The sequence below is a fragment of the Microtus oregoni genome, unplaced genomic scaffold (genome assembly GCF_018167655.1).
Source record: "Microtus oregoni isolate MIOR12 unplaced genomic scaffold, Mior012 000000F_ref0000247, whole genome shotgun sequence".
Lineage (NCBI taxonomy): Eukaryota > Metazoa > Chordata > Mammalia > Rodentia > Cricetidae > Microtus > Microtus oregoni.
In genome coordinates this window covers 66,419,444-66,436,409 of record NW_024543059.1, presented here as the reverse complement: position 1 = coordinate 66,436,409, position 16,966 = coordinate 66,419,444, and the positions used below count along the sequence as shown (strand labels likewise).

Genomic DNA, 16,966 nt, shown 5'->3' with positions numbered 1-16,966 from the left:
TTAGTTGCTTCTTCCAAGCTCTCTCATACACCCCTACTTGCTCTCTTTCAAATCCATGGTCTCATTTTTCAATAATTGTTGCTATATTCATACATATATGAATATACATATAAATTACTAATTATGTATATAAAACCTGCTCAGGCTGCTTAATGTTACTTGTATGTTTTTTTCAGGGCTGATCATTTGTTATTGTAAACCCATTGATGTGCTCTTCAGTGGAAACTACTATTTATCTTGCTCTCAGTGTTCCTTAGTTGTTTGTAGTTCTTAGTGTTGAGGACTCCTGGGCTTTCCCATGTCCACGCTAGTATGTCTGTTGCTGTTGCCCTTGTTTAGCCCATGTTTAGGCAGCAATGTTGGTGAGACATTATGGGTGTAGCTTCTGACATCCCTAGGAGACACAAACTCATAGTAGCATCCCTTTATGTATTTAAATAATTTATGATGCTCCATTATACTTAACTACAGGATTTATAACAAACTATTTGCATTTTATTAACTCATTGAATTTAATTTTTTTCTTGTATATCCTGTGTAAAATTTAAATTCTGAATCTTTGTCTACTTCTATTAGTGGGGCAATAATATTGCCAAGCTTCACTTATTGAAAGTTTATTGTTTCTAGTGCTAATTACATAAAGTAAGTGATATACTCTTTTAACTCTTTGTTTTAACATGCTTTTTTTTATTTTGAATTCACAGGTTGGTGGAATTCTTGATGAATTACCCAACTTGATTAACGAAAATGCTGCTTTGTTGTCAAGAACAGAAAGAATTCCAGTAGTGCCAGATACGGTAAGGAGAAGCCTGTAATCAAATTTACCTGCAGCTTTCCGAGTGGAGCAGACTGTGTAATGTAGGAATTACACTAGGGACTTAGTTAGGGACCTCAGTAACCTGCTCTAATGTCTTTGACTAGCTAGTATTCCCATATTTAGCAAAAGTACATATTGCTGTAAGAGACCAGGTTACATGGATTTGTAGAGTCAGAGACATTATTAACAGGCCATACATGAAAATTGAACTTAATGTGTTGAATTTGAAATAGAAAGTTCACTTTAGATTCAACTCAGTTAAGTCATAAAGCATTTTGTTTATAATTTAATTATATTTTGAAATCTAAGACTCACCAGTTATTCTTTAGTCCTATTAGCTTGCATTTTAAACTGTTTCTATCTGAATTTTTCTGACAGTTGATAATTTTGTAAATAACTTATACTGGATAAATGGAAGAAATTAAGCAAACTAAACTGAAAAATGAAGTTGACTATTTCATTCAGATTGAATTTATTAAAAAGTTCTCAAAATAAAGTAGTTAAAAATTTAGGCCAGATAATAATTTTGCGATGGTTTGAATGTTTGTATGTGCTTGAATTCATGTGCTGATATCTGAGTGTCCAAAATTATTGCATTAGATGAGACTTCCTGGGAAGTGATCAAGTCACATGGGCAGGAGCACCTGGGTCCTCCTAGGACATTAAACCCAGGAGAAGCTGCCATTTGTGGGGACAGAAGCCATGTGACTTGCTGAATCTGACGGTGTTGATAGTGTTCAAGTAATTTTGGATAAACATACAAAACTCCCTCCGACTTTGGTTTCAAGTAAAGACAGCTAACAGACATGCTTCTCTTTCTTGTATACAGTCTCAGTGAAGTCCTTGAAGTTTCAAAAAATAAAAACATTTTAGTGTAATAAAAAGCAGTTATTAGGTAATGAAAAAACAGAATACAAGAGATGACAGGACCATTTGTTGTAAAAAATGTACAGTTATCCCAAGGTGAGTGAAAATATGAGTTTTTAATATGAGGATCCCACGAAAATGCCAAGAAACATGGAATTTAAGGTCTTTTTGTACAGTCTCATTCATTTTCAGATAAACATAAATAAAAAAAATACCCTTAAAGCTGCTGCAGGGAAAGGTACCACGCACAGAGAGATGGAAACACACCGGGAACAGCGGCTGCTGCACAGTTAGTAATTGCTCAGAGTGCAGAGAAAGCAGAGGGGTGCAGCTGCTGATTTGTGCGAGGAAATAATTTTAGATATAGAATTTTGCATCCACCCAAAATTTCAATGAAGAGAGCAAATAATATGATTTTCTGTAGCCAGATTTTTATTTGGGCCATCAGCTCACAAAAAACGACAAGAAGACTTATTGTTAATTGTGCAAGCTGGACCTATAGCTTAGGGTTGTTTCTAACTAGCTCTTATAAGTTACCCAGTTCTGTTTATCTCTGTGCTTTATTTATCTCTTTATCTTATTTATCTATAGTTCTATTTATCTGTGAGCATGTCTGGCTCCCTCTGTGGCCTTTTGGTGACTCTGCCTTTCTGTAGATAAAGTAGTCCTGTCCTGTCCGTCTGCTTCCCAAATAACTGACTTGGAGACTTAACATTAATTATAAATGCTCGGTCAATAGTTCAAGCTTGTTACTACCCAACTCCTACATTTAAATTAACCCATATTTCTTGTCTGTGCTTTGTCACATGGCTTGATACCTTTTCACAATTCGGCATGCCTATCTAGCTTCTCCTTACAACCTGCCGGCAATGGCTCTTCTGACTCTGCCTTTCCTCTCCCTAGCACTCTCTTGCTCTTATTTTCCCTCCTAACCTTTTCCTGCCCAGCTGTAGGCCAGTGAGCTCTTTATTAGCCAATGATAATGATACATATTCATAGTGTACAAAAAAAGATTGCTCCCCAGGACCTTTCTTCTTCCCAGAGCTCTCTCTCTCTCTCTCTCTCTCTCTCCAGAAGTTTCTGCTGTATCTCCTGCCTAGCTATTGACTATTTAGCTTTTTATTAAACCAATCACAGAGACATATCTTTACATAGTATAATTAAATATCTTGCAAAAATTTTCCAGCTTGCTAAAGTACAGTAAGTTTAGTACCTTTATGTGCCCTGAGACAGAGCTGATCTGGTAAAAATTAACAGAAGAGGCGAGAGGAAATTAAAGAAGGGTTATATGAGCACAGAGACAAGTAACGGAGCATTTCCTGCATAAAATGAGGAAAAGTGAAAACAAATTTAAAGGGGACTATATCTTAGCTCATTTGTGAATTATATATATGTCCAAAAGCAGGAGTATGGAGACAGATTTCGTTTACTTTCCTTTGTGTCTAGTTATACCACTTGGGTCTATACAGAACAGTAACAACTAAACAAACCTGTTCTACGCTGGAGGACTCAATTAGAATTAAAGATGTAATGCAGATATAGAAACTTAGCTACTAGTAATAAGAATAACAAAATCAAAGTGGGTTGAGAGGCAGAGAATGTGCCCAATTTCTCATTCCCCAGTGCAGCTGATGGAGGTAGGAAATGGGCCACCACAATTAGACCTGATTTTAACATTTTAACCTGGAATGATGAGTGCAGATAAGAAACAAACAAACCCCACATGGTTAAAAACAAACAAACCGACCAACCTCGAGATCCAATTGCTGTTAAAAGGAGGCATATTTTGTAATTTAGCTTAGACTCTATGTGTGCCTTGAATTTTATTTATGAAGTGAATATATTTTAAAATAAAAGTATAAATTGTGCTCGTGGTTGAATATACGTTTAGAATAGTATGCAGACACATACTATTCTTAACTGACTCCTTTTCTGAAAATAAAAATGTGAATAAAATGAAAAAAGAGCATATTCATGAAATCTCTCAAGAGCTAGGATGAAAGGAGCATGTAGGCCAAAGCTACGTTCAGATGGCTGGAAAGTGGCAAGCGGACATTCGAGGCTGATTTCACCCCAGGCTTTTGTCCAAGCTCATGAGCTTCAGCTTTATTTTATAGGCTCAGGAATCTCCTTGGGATAAAGTGATGTCTTAGACATCCTTGATGGGAAATCTGAAGGGATTCATTAATTCATCGCTAATGCAGTCTTAGGAGGGAAATGCACATGTATCTATGATTCCTACCCACTCAAGGATTTAAAGGACAATTGCTTATCAGGAGTCTTCTGGTTTTCATTCTATAATAGAAGGATTGCCCCTGAGAATATGTTATATTTCATTTATTTAATGAGATGAATTATTCAAAACATTAAATACGTGTCTTCCGCAGACTTTAATGAAATTGAGTTTATTAATATAAACAAGAGCTAATACTCACTTAGTGTTTAATTCATACTGTACATCATTCCAGATGATACTACCTAGTTTGAATACCATAATCACTGTCATCTTTTAATGAGAAATAAAATAAGGCAGAGTTTAAGGTGTAAAAGGGAGACACTTTAGTGACAAAAGCCTTGTGATGATTTCAGTGTATTTTCCTATGAATTAAAAATTAATTTTGACAGATATAAATACCACACGCGTGTGATTTCTGTGCTCTACAGTGAGAACTGTTTGAGTGTGTTTTAGGGATGTAAGGGCTGCCTGCTTGCTGTTAGTTGGTGGAAACTCACAGAAGAGTCAGAGCCGAGTCATATTGCTGAGGTTAATTTTGCTCTAATTATTGAGAGGTGGAAATTAAATAGCGAGTATGAATTCAATAGGGAAGTCATGGGGAGAGTTTAATGTACTTTCCTAGGTCAATTCATGGCTCATTTGGTGATAACCACTATCAAACTTATAAAATTTATAACAATAATTTTAAAAATGAAAATAAGTTGGAATCTTGAAAATTTTTACTACACTTAAAAACATTTACATTTTATCCTATATTTATTTACGTGTGTGTATGTGGGGAGTATGTCATGGTAGACTTGTGAAGGTCACAGACAATTTTTAGGAGTTGCTTTTCTCTTTCCCACAAGGGGGCTCTGGGAATTGAACAGCAATTTTCAGGCTTGGCAGCAACCATCTTTACCCACTGTGATGACGAGTTCTATGTCACCTTGATACAGCTCTAAACACCTGAGGCTGAACAAACTTGGTGGTGTAAGAGTCACCCAGATGGTGCTGTTTTACAAGGCATGAAGGTTTCATTGAGAGCAGCTAAGACTTGGCACTGTGAGAGGCCGGGGGAGGCCTTTGGTGAATGTGCAGCAATAGCAGTTGAAGACACAGGATTAAGGGGTCATGCAGAGAAGCTGAGGCTTGGCAACAGGCAGAGAGCCCAAGAGAGGCTCCAGGTGAAAGTGCAGCCTAGTTGCAGGAGAAGACCCCAGCATCTTGGGGATGCTCATGCTTTGGGACGACCATCAAGGATAGCAGCAGTGGGGCAGTGGAGCCAGCTGGACCCTAGAAGACAAGCTGTGTGTGCTGCAGCGGGCAGAGGCAGAGAAGAGACCCAGGCCCTTTGCAGGAGCCCAGAAGACTGTGAGTGGATCCCAGAGATTGGACATTATTTACACTGTTGGAGTTTTGTTTTGCTTTGTTCAGATCATGATCATTTTCTGGTTCTTACTTCTTGAAATAAGAAAGTATTTATTTTTGATTTTACAAGAGCTCACAATAGAGAGGAAACTTTTGTAAATAAAGAGATTTTTGGGGTTTTACAGAGAATTTGCATTTTAAAACAGACCTGATACTTTAAAAGTGTTTGAATTTGTAAGGGACTTTTAAGTTTGTAAATGTTTTATATTGTGATGTCTTTATTAATGTGTCATCTTGGGGATGCACAAGAAAGGAAAGGTTGTGGCTGAACAAAGATGTGTTTGTGTCAGGCTGAGAAGGGTTCAGCGATGCTGGCCAGTGTTATGTCCACTTGACACAAGCTCTAGCCATCTGTGACGAAGGAACCCCAGTTGAGAAAATCTTCCATAAGATCAGGCTATCGGCAAGCCTGTAGAGCATTTTCTTTCTTTCTATTTATTTATTTATTTATTTATTTTATTGAGAAAAGGAGAAAAAAAAACACAACAAGTTTCCACCTCCTCCCAGCCGCCCACCTCCCTCCCCCTCCTCCCACCCTACGCACCCTCCTCCCACCCTTCTCCCCCCCCCACTCCCCTCCCCTTCCATCTCCAGTCCAAAGAGCAGTCACGGTTTTCTGCCCTGTGGTAAGACCTAGGACCTCCCCCCTCCGTCCAAATCTAGGAAGGTGAACATCCAAACAGGCTAGGCTCCCACAAAGCCATCACATTACATAGGATCAAAACCCCGTGCCATTGTCCTTTGCGTCTCATCAACCCTCATTGTTCGCCATGTTCAGAGAGTCCAGTTTTATCCCATGCTTTATCAGTCACAGTCCAGCTGGTCTTGGTGCGCTCCCAATAGATCAGCTCCACTGTCTCAGTGGGTGGGTGCATCCCTAGTGGTCCCGACTTCTTTGCTCATGTTCTCCCTCCTTCTGCTCCTCATTGGGGCCTTGGGACCTCAGTCCAGTGCTCCAGTGTGGGTCTCTGTCTCTATCTCCATCCATCACAAGATGAAGGTTCTATGATGATATGCAAGATATTCGTCAGTATTGCTCTAGGATAGGGTCATTTCAGGTTCCCTATCCTCGACTGCCCAAGGAACTAACTGGGGACCTCGGCTTGGGCACCTGGGAGCCCCTCTAGGGTCAGGTCTCTTGCCAACCCTAAAGTGGCTCCCTTAACTAAGAATTGTGTTTCCGTGCTCCCGTGTCCAACCTTCCTTTATCCCAATCCTCCTGTTTTCCCAAGGCCCGACCTCCTTCCCTTCTAACTTTTCTCTCCCCATCTCCCCTTACCCCCATCCCACCCCACCCCCAAGATCCCAATTTTCTCCCCGGCAATTTGGTCTACTTCCCTTAGCCAAAAGGATAACTATATGTTTTTCCTTGGGTTCCCCTTCTTACTTAGCTTCTTTAGATTCACCTATTGTAGACTCCGTTACCCTTATTTATGGCTAGAAACCAATTATGAATGAGTACATCCCATGATCATCTTTTTGGGTCTGGGATACCTCACTCAGGATAGTGTTTTCTATTTCCATCCATTTGCATGCAAAATTCGAGAAGTCATTGTTTTTTACCGCAGCGTAGTACTCTAATGTGTAGATATTCCATACTTTCTTCATCCATTCTTCCATTGAAGGGCATCCAGGTTGTTTCCAGGTTCTGGCTATTACAAATAATACTGCTATGAACATAGTTGAACAAATGCTTTTGTCATATGATAGGGCATCTCTTGGGTATATTCCCAAGAGTGGTATTGCTGGGTCCAGGGGTAGGTTGATCCCGAATTTCCTGAGAAACCGAAACACTGACTTCCATAGTGGTTGCACAAGATTGCATTCCCACCAGCAATGGATGAGGGTACCCCTTCCTCCACAGCCTCTCCAGCAAAGGTTATCGTTGGTGTTTTTGACTTTAGCCATTCTGACAGGTGTAAGATGATATCTCAAAGTTGTTTTGATTTGCATTTCCCTGATTGCTAAGGAAGTTGAGCATGACCTTAAGTGTCTTTTGGCCATTTGAACTTCTTCTGTTGAGAATTCTCTGTTCAGATCAGTGCCCCATTTTTTAATTGGGTTAATTAGCATTTTAAAGTCTAGTTTCTTGAGTTCTCTATATATTTTGGAGATCAGACCTTTGTCTGTTGCGGGGTTGGTGAAGATCTTCTCCCAGTCAGTAGGTTGCCTTTGTGTCTTAGTGACAGTGTCCTTTGCTTTACAGAAGCTTCTCAGTTTTAGTAGGTCCCATTTATTCAATGTTGCCCTTAATGTCTGTGCTTCTGGGGTTATACATAGGAAGCGATCTCCTGTGCCCATCTGTTGTAGGGTATTTCCCACTTTCTCTTCTATCCTTTTCAGTGTGTTTGGGCTGATATTGAGGTCTTTAATCCATTTGGACATGAGTTTTGTGCACTGTGAAAGATATGGGTCTATTTTCATTCTTCTACAGGTGGACATCCAGTTGTGCCAGCACCATTTGTTGAAGATGCTTTCTTTCTTCCATTGTATACTTTTAGCTCCTTTATCAAAAATGAGGTGTTCATAGGTTTGTGGGTTAAAATCCGGGTCTTCTATGTAGAGCATTTTCTTAAATTAGTGATTCATGAGGGAGGTCCCAGCCTGCTGTGAATGTTGTCACCCAGAGTTGGGGCTCATGGGTTCTCTAAGAAAGCCGGCTGGTAAAGCCATGGGGTATAAGCCAGTATACAGCACCTTTCCCTGGCCTCTGCATCAGCTTAGATCTCTGTATTAGCACCTCCTTCTAGGTTCCTGTCCTGCTTGTGTTCCTGTCCTGAATTTCTTTGATAATTAACAGTGATGTGTAAGTGTAAGCCAAATAAACCTTTTCACCACAAATTGTTTTTGGTAATGGTGTTTCATCACAGCAATAGTAATGCTGACTAAAAAACCCACTAAGGTATCTTGCTGGTTTAATCACTTGATAATCACTTGTAGAACTGTTCAACTCTGGCTAGGCTTTATTGGGGAAACTGCATATATTCATACGCAATAGGGTGGCTTTTGGGAACAGAAGGATTGCTGAGGCACACTCTTCCCATTGTGATGGCAGAGTATTAGGGGTGTTACTGTAAGGAGAGTAGGAAGTTGCAGGATATATGGAGAAAAAATATTTCCGGTAATGAAAAGCAGAGAAGCGTAGAGGATGGACAATGATGGGAGCCAAGATGACAAAACATACATTTTTTTTATATAATGTAAACTGAAGAATTATAAACAATGGATAATTGAAAAGTCAAAGAACACTGATGAATCATGAGGATGGCAACACAGAAACTGTGATGATTTCTTGATATTGAGCAACAAAAGGAACCAGGACAGAATTACTTAAGCTTGGAAAGCCTGAATTCTTTTGTAGACCTCTGAAGATTGGTCCCAGGTTAGCTGGTGTCTTGGAGCTCAAAATAAAATTATCTTGGCCTGTGACCTAGATCATAAGGATCTGGGAACAGTACAAGGACAGAGATTTCAGTGGACCTATTCTGTGGAGTTGGAGTTATGCTAAAGCTGTGTTTGCTGCCCTTGTCATCTTGATTCCTCCTGTCTTCTACTGGAATGAATACACACACACACACACACACACACACACACACACACACACTCATTTTTTATTAGATTATGGCATCCTTTTAAGATTTGCTTTGCTGCTTCATTGGTTTGCTGGTTATGTTACTTTATCCTAAGAAATGGTGCAGAATCCATCAGGACAATAGGGAAAGTAAAGGGTATTAGGTATGCTATTTCTGACATACCAAGAAGGGAAAATCACAGTGTACTTGTACATGTCCTATATATCCATTTTATTTTTTTATTTTTTTCCTTATTTTTTTTCATTTTTTTTATTGAGAAAAGGAAGAAAAAAAAAAGTTTCCACCTCCTCCCAGCCTCCCATTTCCCTTCCCCTCCCCCCACCCTTCTCCCCCTCCTCCCATCCTTCTCCCCCTCCTCCCACTCCTCTCCTCCTCCCTCTCCAGTCCAAAGAGCAGTCAGGGTTCCCTGCCCTGTGGTAAGTCCTAGGTCCTCCCCCCTCCGTCCATATCTAGGAAGGTGAACATCCAAACTGGCTAGGCTCCCACAAAGCCAGAACATGAAGTAGGATCAAAACCCCATGCCATTGTCCTTGGCTTCTCATCAGCCCTCATTGTTCGCCATGTTCAGAGAGTCCAGTTTTAACCCATGCTTTTTCAGTCACAGTCCAGCTGGCCTTGGTGAGCTCCCAGTAGATCAGCTCCACTGTCTCAATGGGTGGGTTCACCCCTCGTGGTCCTGACTTCTTTGCTTATGTTCTCCCTCCTTCTGCTCCTCATTGGGGCCTTGGGACCTCAGTCCAGTGCTCCAGTGTGGGTCTCTGTCTCTATCTCCATCCATCACAAGATGAAGGTTCTATGATGATATGCAAGATATTCGTCAGTATTGCTATAGGCTAGGGTGATTTCCAGTTCCCTATCCTCAGCTGCCCAAGGAACTAACTGGGGACCTCGGCTTGGGCTCCTGGGAGCCACTCTAAATTCAAGTCTCATGCCAACCCTAAGGTGGCTCCCTTAACTAAGAATTGTGCTTCCGTGCTCCCCTATCCTACCTTCCTTTATCCCAATCTTCTTTTTTCTCCAAGTTTCCCCCATCCTCCCCTTCTCCCTTTTCTCTCCCCATCTCCCTTTACCCTCATCCCACCCCACCCCCAAGATCCCAATTTTCTCCCCGGCAATTTTGTCTACTTCCCATAGCCAAGAGGTTAACTATATGTTTTTCCTTTGGTTCAACTTCTTACTTAGCTTCTTTAGGATCACCAATTGTAGACTCCGTGACCCTTATTTATGGCTAGAAACCAATTATGAGTGAGTACATCCCATATTCATCTTTTTGGGTCTGGGTTACCTCACTCAGAATAGTGTTTTCTATTTCCATCCATTTGCATGCAAAATTCGAGAAGTCATTGTTTTTTACCGCAGCGTAGTACTCTAATGTGTAGATATTCCACACTTTCTTCATCCATTCTTCCATTGAGGGGCATCTAGGTTGTTTCCAGGTTCTGGCTATTACAAATAATATTGCTATGAACATAGTTGAACAAATGCTTTTATCATATGATAGGGCATCTCTTGGGTATATTCCCAAGAGTGGTATTGCTGGGTCCAGGGGTAGGTTGATCCCGAATTTCCTGAGAAACCGAAACACTGACTTCCATAGTGGTTGCACAAGATTGCATTCCCACCAGCAATGGATGAGGGTACCCCTTCCTCCACAGCCTCTCCAGCAAAAGCTATCATTGGAGTTTTTTATTTTAGCCATTCTGACAGGTGTAAGATGATATCTCAAAGTTGTTTTGATTTGCATTTCCCTGATTGCTAAGGAAGTTGAGCATGACCTTAAGTGTCTTTTGGCCATTTGAACTTCTTCTGTTGAGAATTCTCTGTTCAGTTCAGTGCCCCATTTTTTAATTGGGTTAATTAGCATTTTAAAGTCTAGTTTCCTGAGTTCTCTATATATTTTGGAGATCAGACCTTTGTCTGTTGCGGGGTTGGTGAAGATCTTCTCCCAGTCAGTAGGTTGCCTTTTTGTCTTGGTGACAGTGTCCTTTGCTTTACAGAAGCTTCTCAGTTTTAGTAGGTCCCATTTATTCAATGTTGCCCTTAATGTCTGTGCTGTTGGGGTTACACATAGGAAGCGATCTCCTGTGCCCATCTGTTGTAGGGTACTTCCCACTTTCTCTTCTATTAGGTTCAATGTGTTTTGACTGATAGTGAGGTCTTTAATCCATTTGGACTTGAGTTTTGTGCATGGTGATAGATATGGGTCTATTTTCATTCTTCTACAGGTTGACATCCAGTTATTCCAGCACCATTTGTTAAAGATGCTTTCTTTCTTCCATTGTATACTTTTAGCTCCTTTATTGAAAATGAGGTGTTCATAGGTTTGTGGGTTAAATTTCGGGTCTTCTATACGATTCCATTGGTCGACTTCTCTGTTTTTATGCCAGTACCACACTGTTTTCATCACTGTAGCTCTGTAAAAGAGTTTGAAGTCAGGGATGGCAATGCCTCCAGACAATCCGTTATTGTATAGGATTGTTTTGGCTATCCTGGGTTTTTTGTTTTTCCATATAAAGTTGATTATTGTCCTCTCAAGATCTGTGAAGAATTTTGATGGGACCTTGATGGGGATTGCATTTTGTACCAGAAAATGGAAGGACCTCCCTTGCTCTTGGATTGGGAGGATCAACATAGTAAAAATGGCAGTTCTACCAAAGGCAATTTATAGATTCTATATATCCATTTTAAAGTCTCTGTAATGTTTTTATTTAATGGTGTAACTTCATTAGTTCATGAAGTAGTTTTCAGAAGCCAACAGCCATGTAGTTTCCGTGTTTATCAAAACTTAGAAGTAATACTGAAGACAACTAGCCTGAGAGGTATAATGACTGACCTCATTCTAAATGCTTTCTTTCCTGTCGGACACCCATCAATACTTGGTAGATTGAAAAGAATAGAATAATCCAACTCAACACTAGTGTTGTAAGTTGAAGTTTTAAATTACTTTTATTTAGATTATATAATTCTCATATATAAATAATAAATTTAAGAAGAAATAATTATGGTTTAATTCTTTGGCTGATAAAATTTTTTTGCTCTTTCACTTGTTTTGAGAATGAAAACTATCCTTATTATGAAAGTGTTACATTAATTTAAAGTTAACAAGGTGATATATATTCTACATGTATCAGAGACTTAAATTATACTGTATTCATGGCTTCCATCCCACATCTTATGCTAACCAGTCATTCTTTGTAGATTGTGGTGTGGGAGTTAAAAGGACAGCGTGTTCAAAACGACTTCCGGATGATTAGTTCAGACCTTGGACTTGCTCTTTAATGTCCTTGATGCCAGGATAACTGTATCTGCCATCTTTTTATTTGGTATAAGATGGAATTAATGCCATTAAAATCTCTTTATAAGAATGCCTGATTAATGAAACATGACATTTAGAAGTTGACTTTAAATGTCTAATTTCCGTATTCAAGATGAACTTATTCATGAGAAATTAACTTTATTGCAGTATATTTGAGCATTAGGAATTCATTTATCTTTTCAAAATTATCTATAATGATGAAGAAACAAATGCTATCAGCTTAAGCATACAGGGAATAAATGTGGAAACCAATTCCTACAGTTAGAGTGTGATCGGTAGACAAATAAAATGCTATAGGCAAAAAGAAATCAGAGGCCAGCAAATTGAGGAGGAATCAAAAAAAAAAAAACCAGAAATAATATGATGTGCTCCTGTTAAAAAGTTTGTGTGAAAAATGGCAGAAAAATAAAGCAGAACTATGCTGGAAAACTGTGGCTCTGTGGAAGGGCTGCTGCTTCTGTTGTGAAGGGGACCGAGGACGCTCTGGCCCAGCTGTGCAGATATCGCCCAGCTCCTCAGGTTGATCCAGCAGAACAGAAACATGACTTGTGGATCCTGGAATTTTCAAGTGAGAGACAGCACTTCAGAATTGGGCATATTTCTTTCTTTTGACTGCTCAGCCTCTTTCGACATAAACATGACAGTTCACACGGCATTGCAAGCAGCTTTGCCTCGTGGGTTATAATAGCCTTTATATTACAAAAACATTCTTAAATTCTCTCCAAAATGAGGAGACACAAATACTGCATGATCATGTTCTCCATTTTTAGGCAAATTAATCATAGCATAGATAATCTAAATATTTTGTTATTTAAAAACTGAACATCAAGTTTTTGAATTTATAATGACAAATTATGACTTAAATACTAAATTAGTCCATTTTTGCCGTTATAAATAACAAAATACCAAAGATAGGTAATTTACAAAGAACAGATCTTTATTTCTTACAACTCTGTCAACTAGGAAGTACAAACCCAAGAGCTTTACAGTTGACGTGGGTTTTCTTACTGTGCCGTCTCATCATAGAAGGCAGGAGAATGAGAGGCAAACACAGAACAGGAAGGGGTGTTCCAAGCTCATCATTTCTATCAAGAACCCACTGCAGAGAACGAGACTGCCATTGGCTAACAGTGTGAATCCATTTTTCTAGGATTGCCTCTTCAACGTCCTTCCTTAAAAAAATTATTACTATTATTACTATTATTATTATTTTGTATCACAACTGCAGTTTCCCTTCCCTCCTGTTTCTAGTCCCTTCCCCCAACTCCCCTTAGACCCTCCTCCATCCGTTCCTCCATTTATTTCAGAAAAGGGCTGGCCTCCCATGAATATCAAACCACATAGGCGTATCAAGTTGCAGTGAGACAAGGCACCTCCCCTTGTATTAAGTCTGAATAAGGCAACCCATTATGAAGAAGAGGGTCCCAAAAGCCAGTGAAAGAGTCAGAGATGGCCCTTATTCCCACTGCTAGAAGTCCTACAAGTAGACCAAGTTACATAACTGTCACATATATGTAGAGGGCTTAGGTCAGTCCCATGCATGCTTTCTGGTTGTCACTTCTTGCCTCTTCATCATTTTTCCCCTCATTTCTCTGTGTATACTTGGCTGTTCTAGAACTTGCTCTGTATTCCAGGCTGGCCTCAAACTCATAGAGATCCACCTGCCTCTGCCTTCTAAGTGCTGGGATCAAAGGTGTGTACCTCCATCCAGCTTCATCCCTCCCCTTAACACTGCATTAGGGATAACTTTCCGTTACATAATCTTTGTTCTATCTTAACATGAACATTATTAATGCCTTTTTCCTTCTTTCCCCAGCTTCACAAAGGTATAGTTAATAAGATGAAACTATGTATATCCATGGTATACAGCATGTTGCTTTGATGTATACAAATAGTAGGAAAGTAGTAAAACCAAGCTAGTTAACATATACATCACTTTGAATTTTGTACCAAGAATATTTATTACCTCTCACAAAAGCCTACTTTCTTTTTTTTTTTGTTTTTTGTTTTTTTTTTTAATAATTTTTTTTATTAAGAAAAGAAGAAAAAAAACATAAACAAAAAACAAGTTTCCACCTCCTCCCAGCCTCCCATTTCCCTCCCCCTCCTCCCACCCTTCTCCCCCTCCTCCCACCCTTCTACCCCTCCCCCCACTCCTCTCCCCCTCCCTCTCCAGTCCACAGAGCAGTCCAGGTTCCCTGCCCTGTGGTAAGTCCTAGGTCCTCCCCCCTCCGTCCATATAAAAGCCTACTTTCTTAACAAACTCTTACTAACTATGGTTGCCACATTGAACAATAGACCTCCAGAATCCTTCATGTTGTCTAACAGAGGATTCATGCTGTCTGGTACCACTTGCCTATTTTCCCCCCTGCTCTACAGCTTTTGGCTAACACTGTTCTATTTACTGTTTCTGAGTGTAGATTCTCCACATAAATGGAATCATGCAGTATCTGTCTCAGTGTGCCTGGCTTCTTCTACTTAGCATAAGCCTGGCCTTGAATTCATAGAGCTCTATCTGCTTCTGCCTCCCTAGTGCTGTGATTCAAGGTGAATGCCACCATGCCCAATCATATGTAATGTATTTTTTTTCTCTTCTTATTGCACCATGGCCTTTATTCTCAAAGTTATAGGGTATTTCCTGTTTCCACCATCTACTCTTTGGAAGCATATTTTTCCCATATTATGGGCTAATTCTATAGTTATTGGATAAGTACATGAATGACGAATCCACTTGGGATTTTTTTTTTTCCATTAAGGCTTCTAACACTAGTGTTTTATCCTTATGTAGGCAGCTGTTTATACAAATGTTAAGGTTTTTAGACCTGTATTTTTATTTTCTTAACCTGTCTTTAGTCTTTAAAATTTAATTAAGGTACTTTATTTTGTCATTTTTTTTAGTTTTAAATGATTTTTAGTGTGTGTGTGTGTGCATGTGTGCGTGTGTGTGTGTGTGTGTGTGTGCACATGCTCATTCATGCCATGGTACTCATATGGAAATCATAGTGTGTCTTGCAGTAGTCGGTTCTCCCACTGTGTGAGTCCTGGAGATCAAATCAGGCTGTAAACCTTAACCTCCAAATCAGGCAAGCACCTTAACCTCCAAAATCATTTTGCTGGTCTTTGTTTTTTGTTGTTGTTTTTGTTGGACACAATCTCAATATACAGCCTAGGCTGGCCTTGTACACATAGTCCTTTCTTTGACCTCTAAAGGACTGGATTATAGACATGTGCCACTAAACCCAGATACAGCGAGTTTCTAAAAGGCACCTTGTAATCAGGTTAAGAAATCAATTCATTTGGCATGTACCTTGAACTTGTTTACATTTAAAGAAATTATGGCTCAGTAAAGATTTATTGCTGTTTTTGTATTGTTCTTAGAACCCCCTATCCATTTTTTATCTCTTGCTGTCTTTGTATTATGTGATGTTTTCTGTGCTGTTGTAGCTCCGGTCCTTCTTTATGTTTTCTGTGTCTCCCTCAAGTCTTCTTGTGGTGACTACGGAGCATGCATACGATACCTTATAGTCATCTCATTGGAGCTCTCTTCCCGTATTGTTTGTTTTTGATGTCACTATTTACATCTTTTTGTGCACTGTCATCCAGTAATACAGTATCATAGCTATAATTAACTTTTGGTACTGGTTCCATTTGACATTTATGCTGAAGTGGTTCAGTATAAAGATTGTCAGCACATGGCTTGTCTTCAAATTTGATTATCTTCTTATAGTAAGCATTGTGGTTTCGAAATGCTTTGCGTTGTTTTTAGTATTCTTTGATTTCAATCTGGTGACCTTCCTTTAGCAGTTCTCATATGCTTGCCCTATAGTAATGAACTAGCATAGCTTGTATTTTCCAAGAAGCTCTTTATTTGCCCTGTGTTGCTGAAGGATAGATAGCCTTTGTAGCTGTAGTATTTGTCTCTGTTGGCTGTTTTAAGCACGGGGTTTTGAACCTACGTAATGTGCTGGCTTTGTGGGAGCCTAGCCAGTTTGGATGTTCACCTTCCTAGAAATGGACGGAGGGGGGAGGACCTAGGACTTACCACAGGGCAGGGAACCCTGACTGCTCATTGGACTGGAGAGGGAGGGGGAGAGGAGTGGGAGGAGGGGGAGAAGGGTGGGAGGAGGGGGAGAAGGGTGGGAGGAGGGGAAGGGAAATGGGAGGCTGGGAGGAGGCGGAAACTTGTTTTTTTTTTTCTCCTTTTCTCAATAAAAAAAAAGTTAAAAAAAGATTTTAGTTCTTTTAACATGTCACCCATGTTAAAATCTTCAAGTCTGTCAGGACTCTGCTGAGAAACCCTATGACATCCTTTCAGAGATTTACTTTTATCTGTTGAGAATCTTTAAAAAAATGACTCAGAAGCCGGGTGGAGCTGGTGCACACCTTTAATCCCAGCTCTCAAGAGGCAGAGGCAGGCAGATCTTAGTGAGTGCGAGGCCAGCCTGGTCTACAAGAGTTAGTTTCAGGACAGGCTCCAAAGTTATAGAGAAACCCTGTCTTGAAAAACCATTCTTTATGCTTAATTAGTTTGGTGCTTTTTGACCCCAGAGATTCAGGCTGGGAATTTTTTCTTTAAATAACCTTTTGCCCCCTTTCAATACCTTGCTTTTTTCTGTAGCACCTATAAAACATATATTAGTCCAGTTAATGGTGTCTTGTGTCTATGTATACGTTCCTAATACCTTTTAACTCAAGAAAACCTTTTGTTTTTCTAAGCTGATAATATC

The 16,966-nt window shown here is 39.7% G+C and overlaps 1 protein-coding gene across 1 annotated transcript in view; it reads left to right on the top strand.

Annotated features, from left to right (window-relative positions):
- The window catches only part of Stpg2 (sperm tail PG-rich repeat containing 2), a 355,873-nt gene that overhangs the window by 81,302 nt on the left and 257,605 nt on the right, over window positions 1-16,966 (top strand). The window contains exon 10 of the mRNA XM_041659514.1: window positions 705-797. Within this exon, the coding sequence (XP_041515448.1) occupies window positions 705-797 (93 nt within the window). The remainder of the gene's footprint in view (window positions 1-704; window positions 798-16,966) is intronic.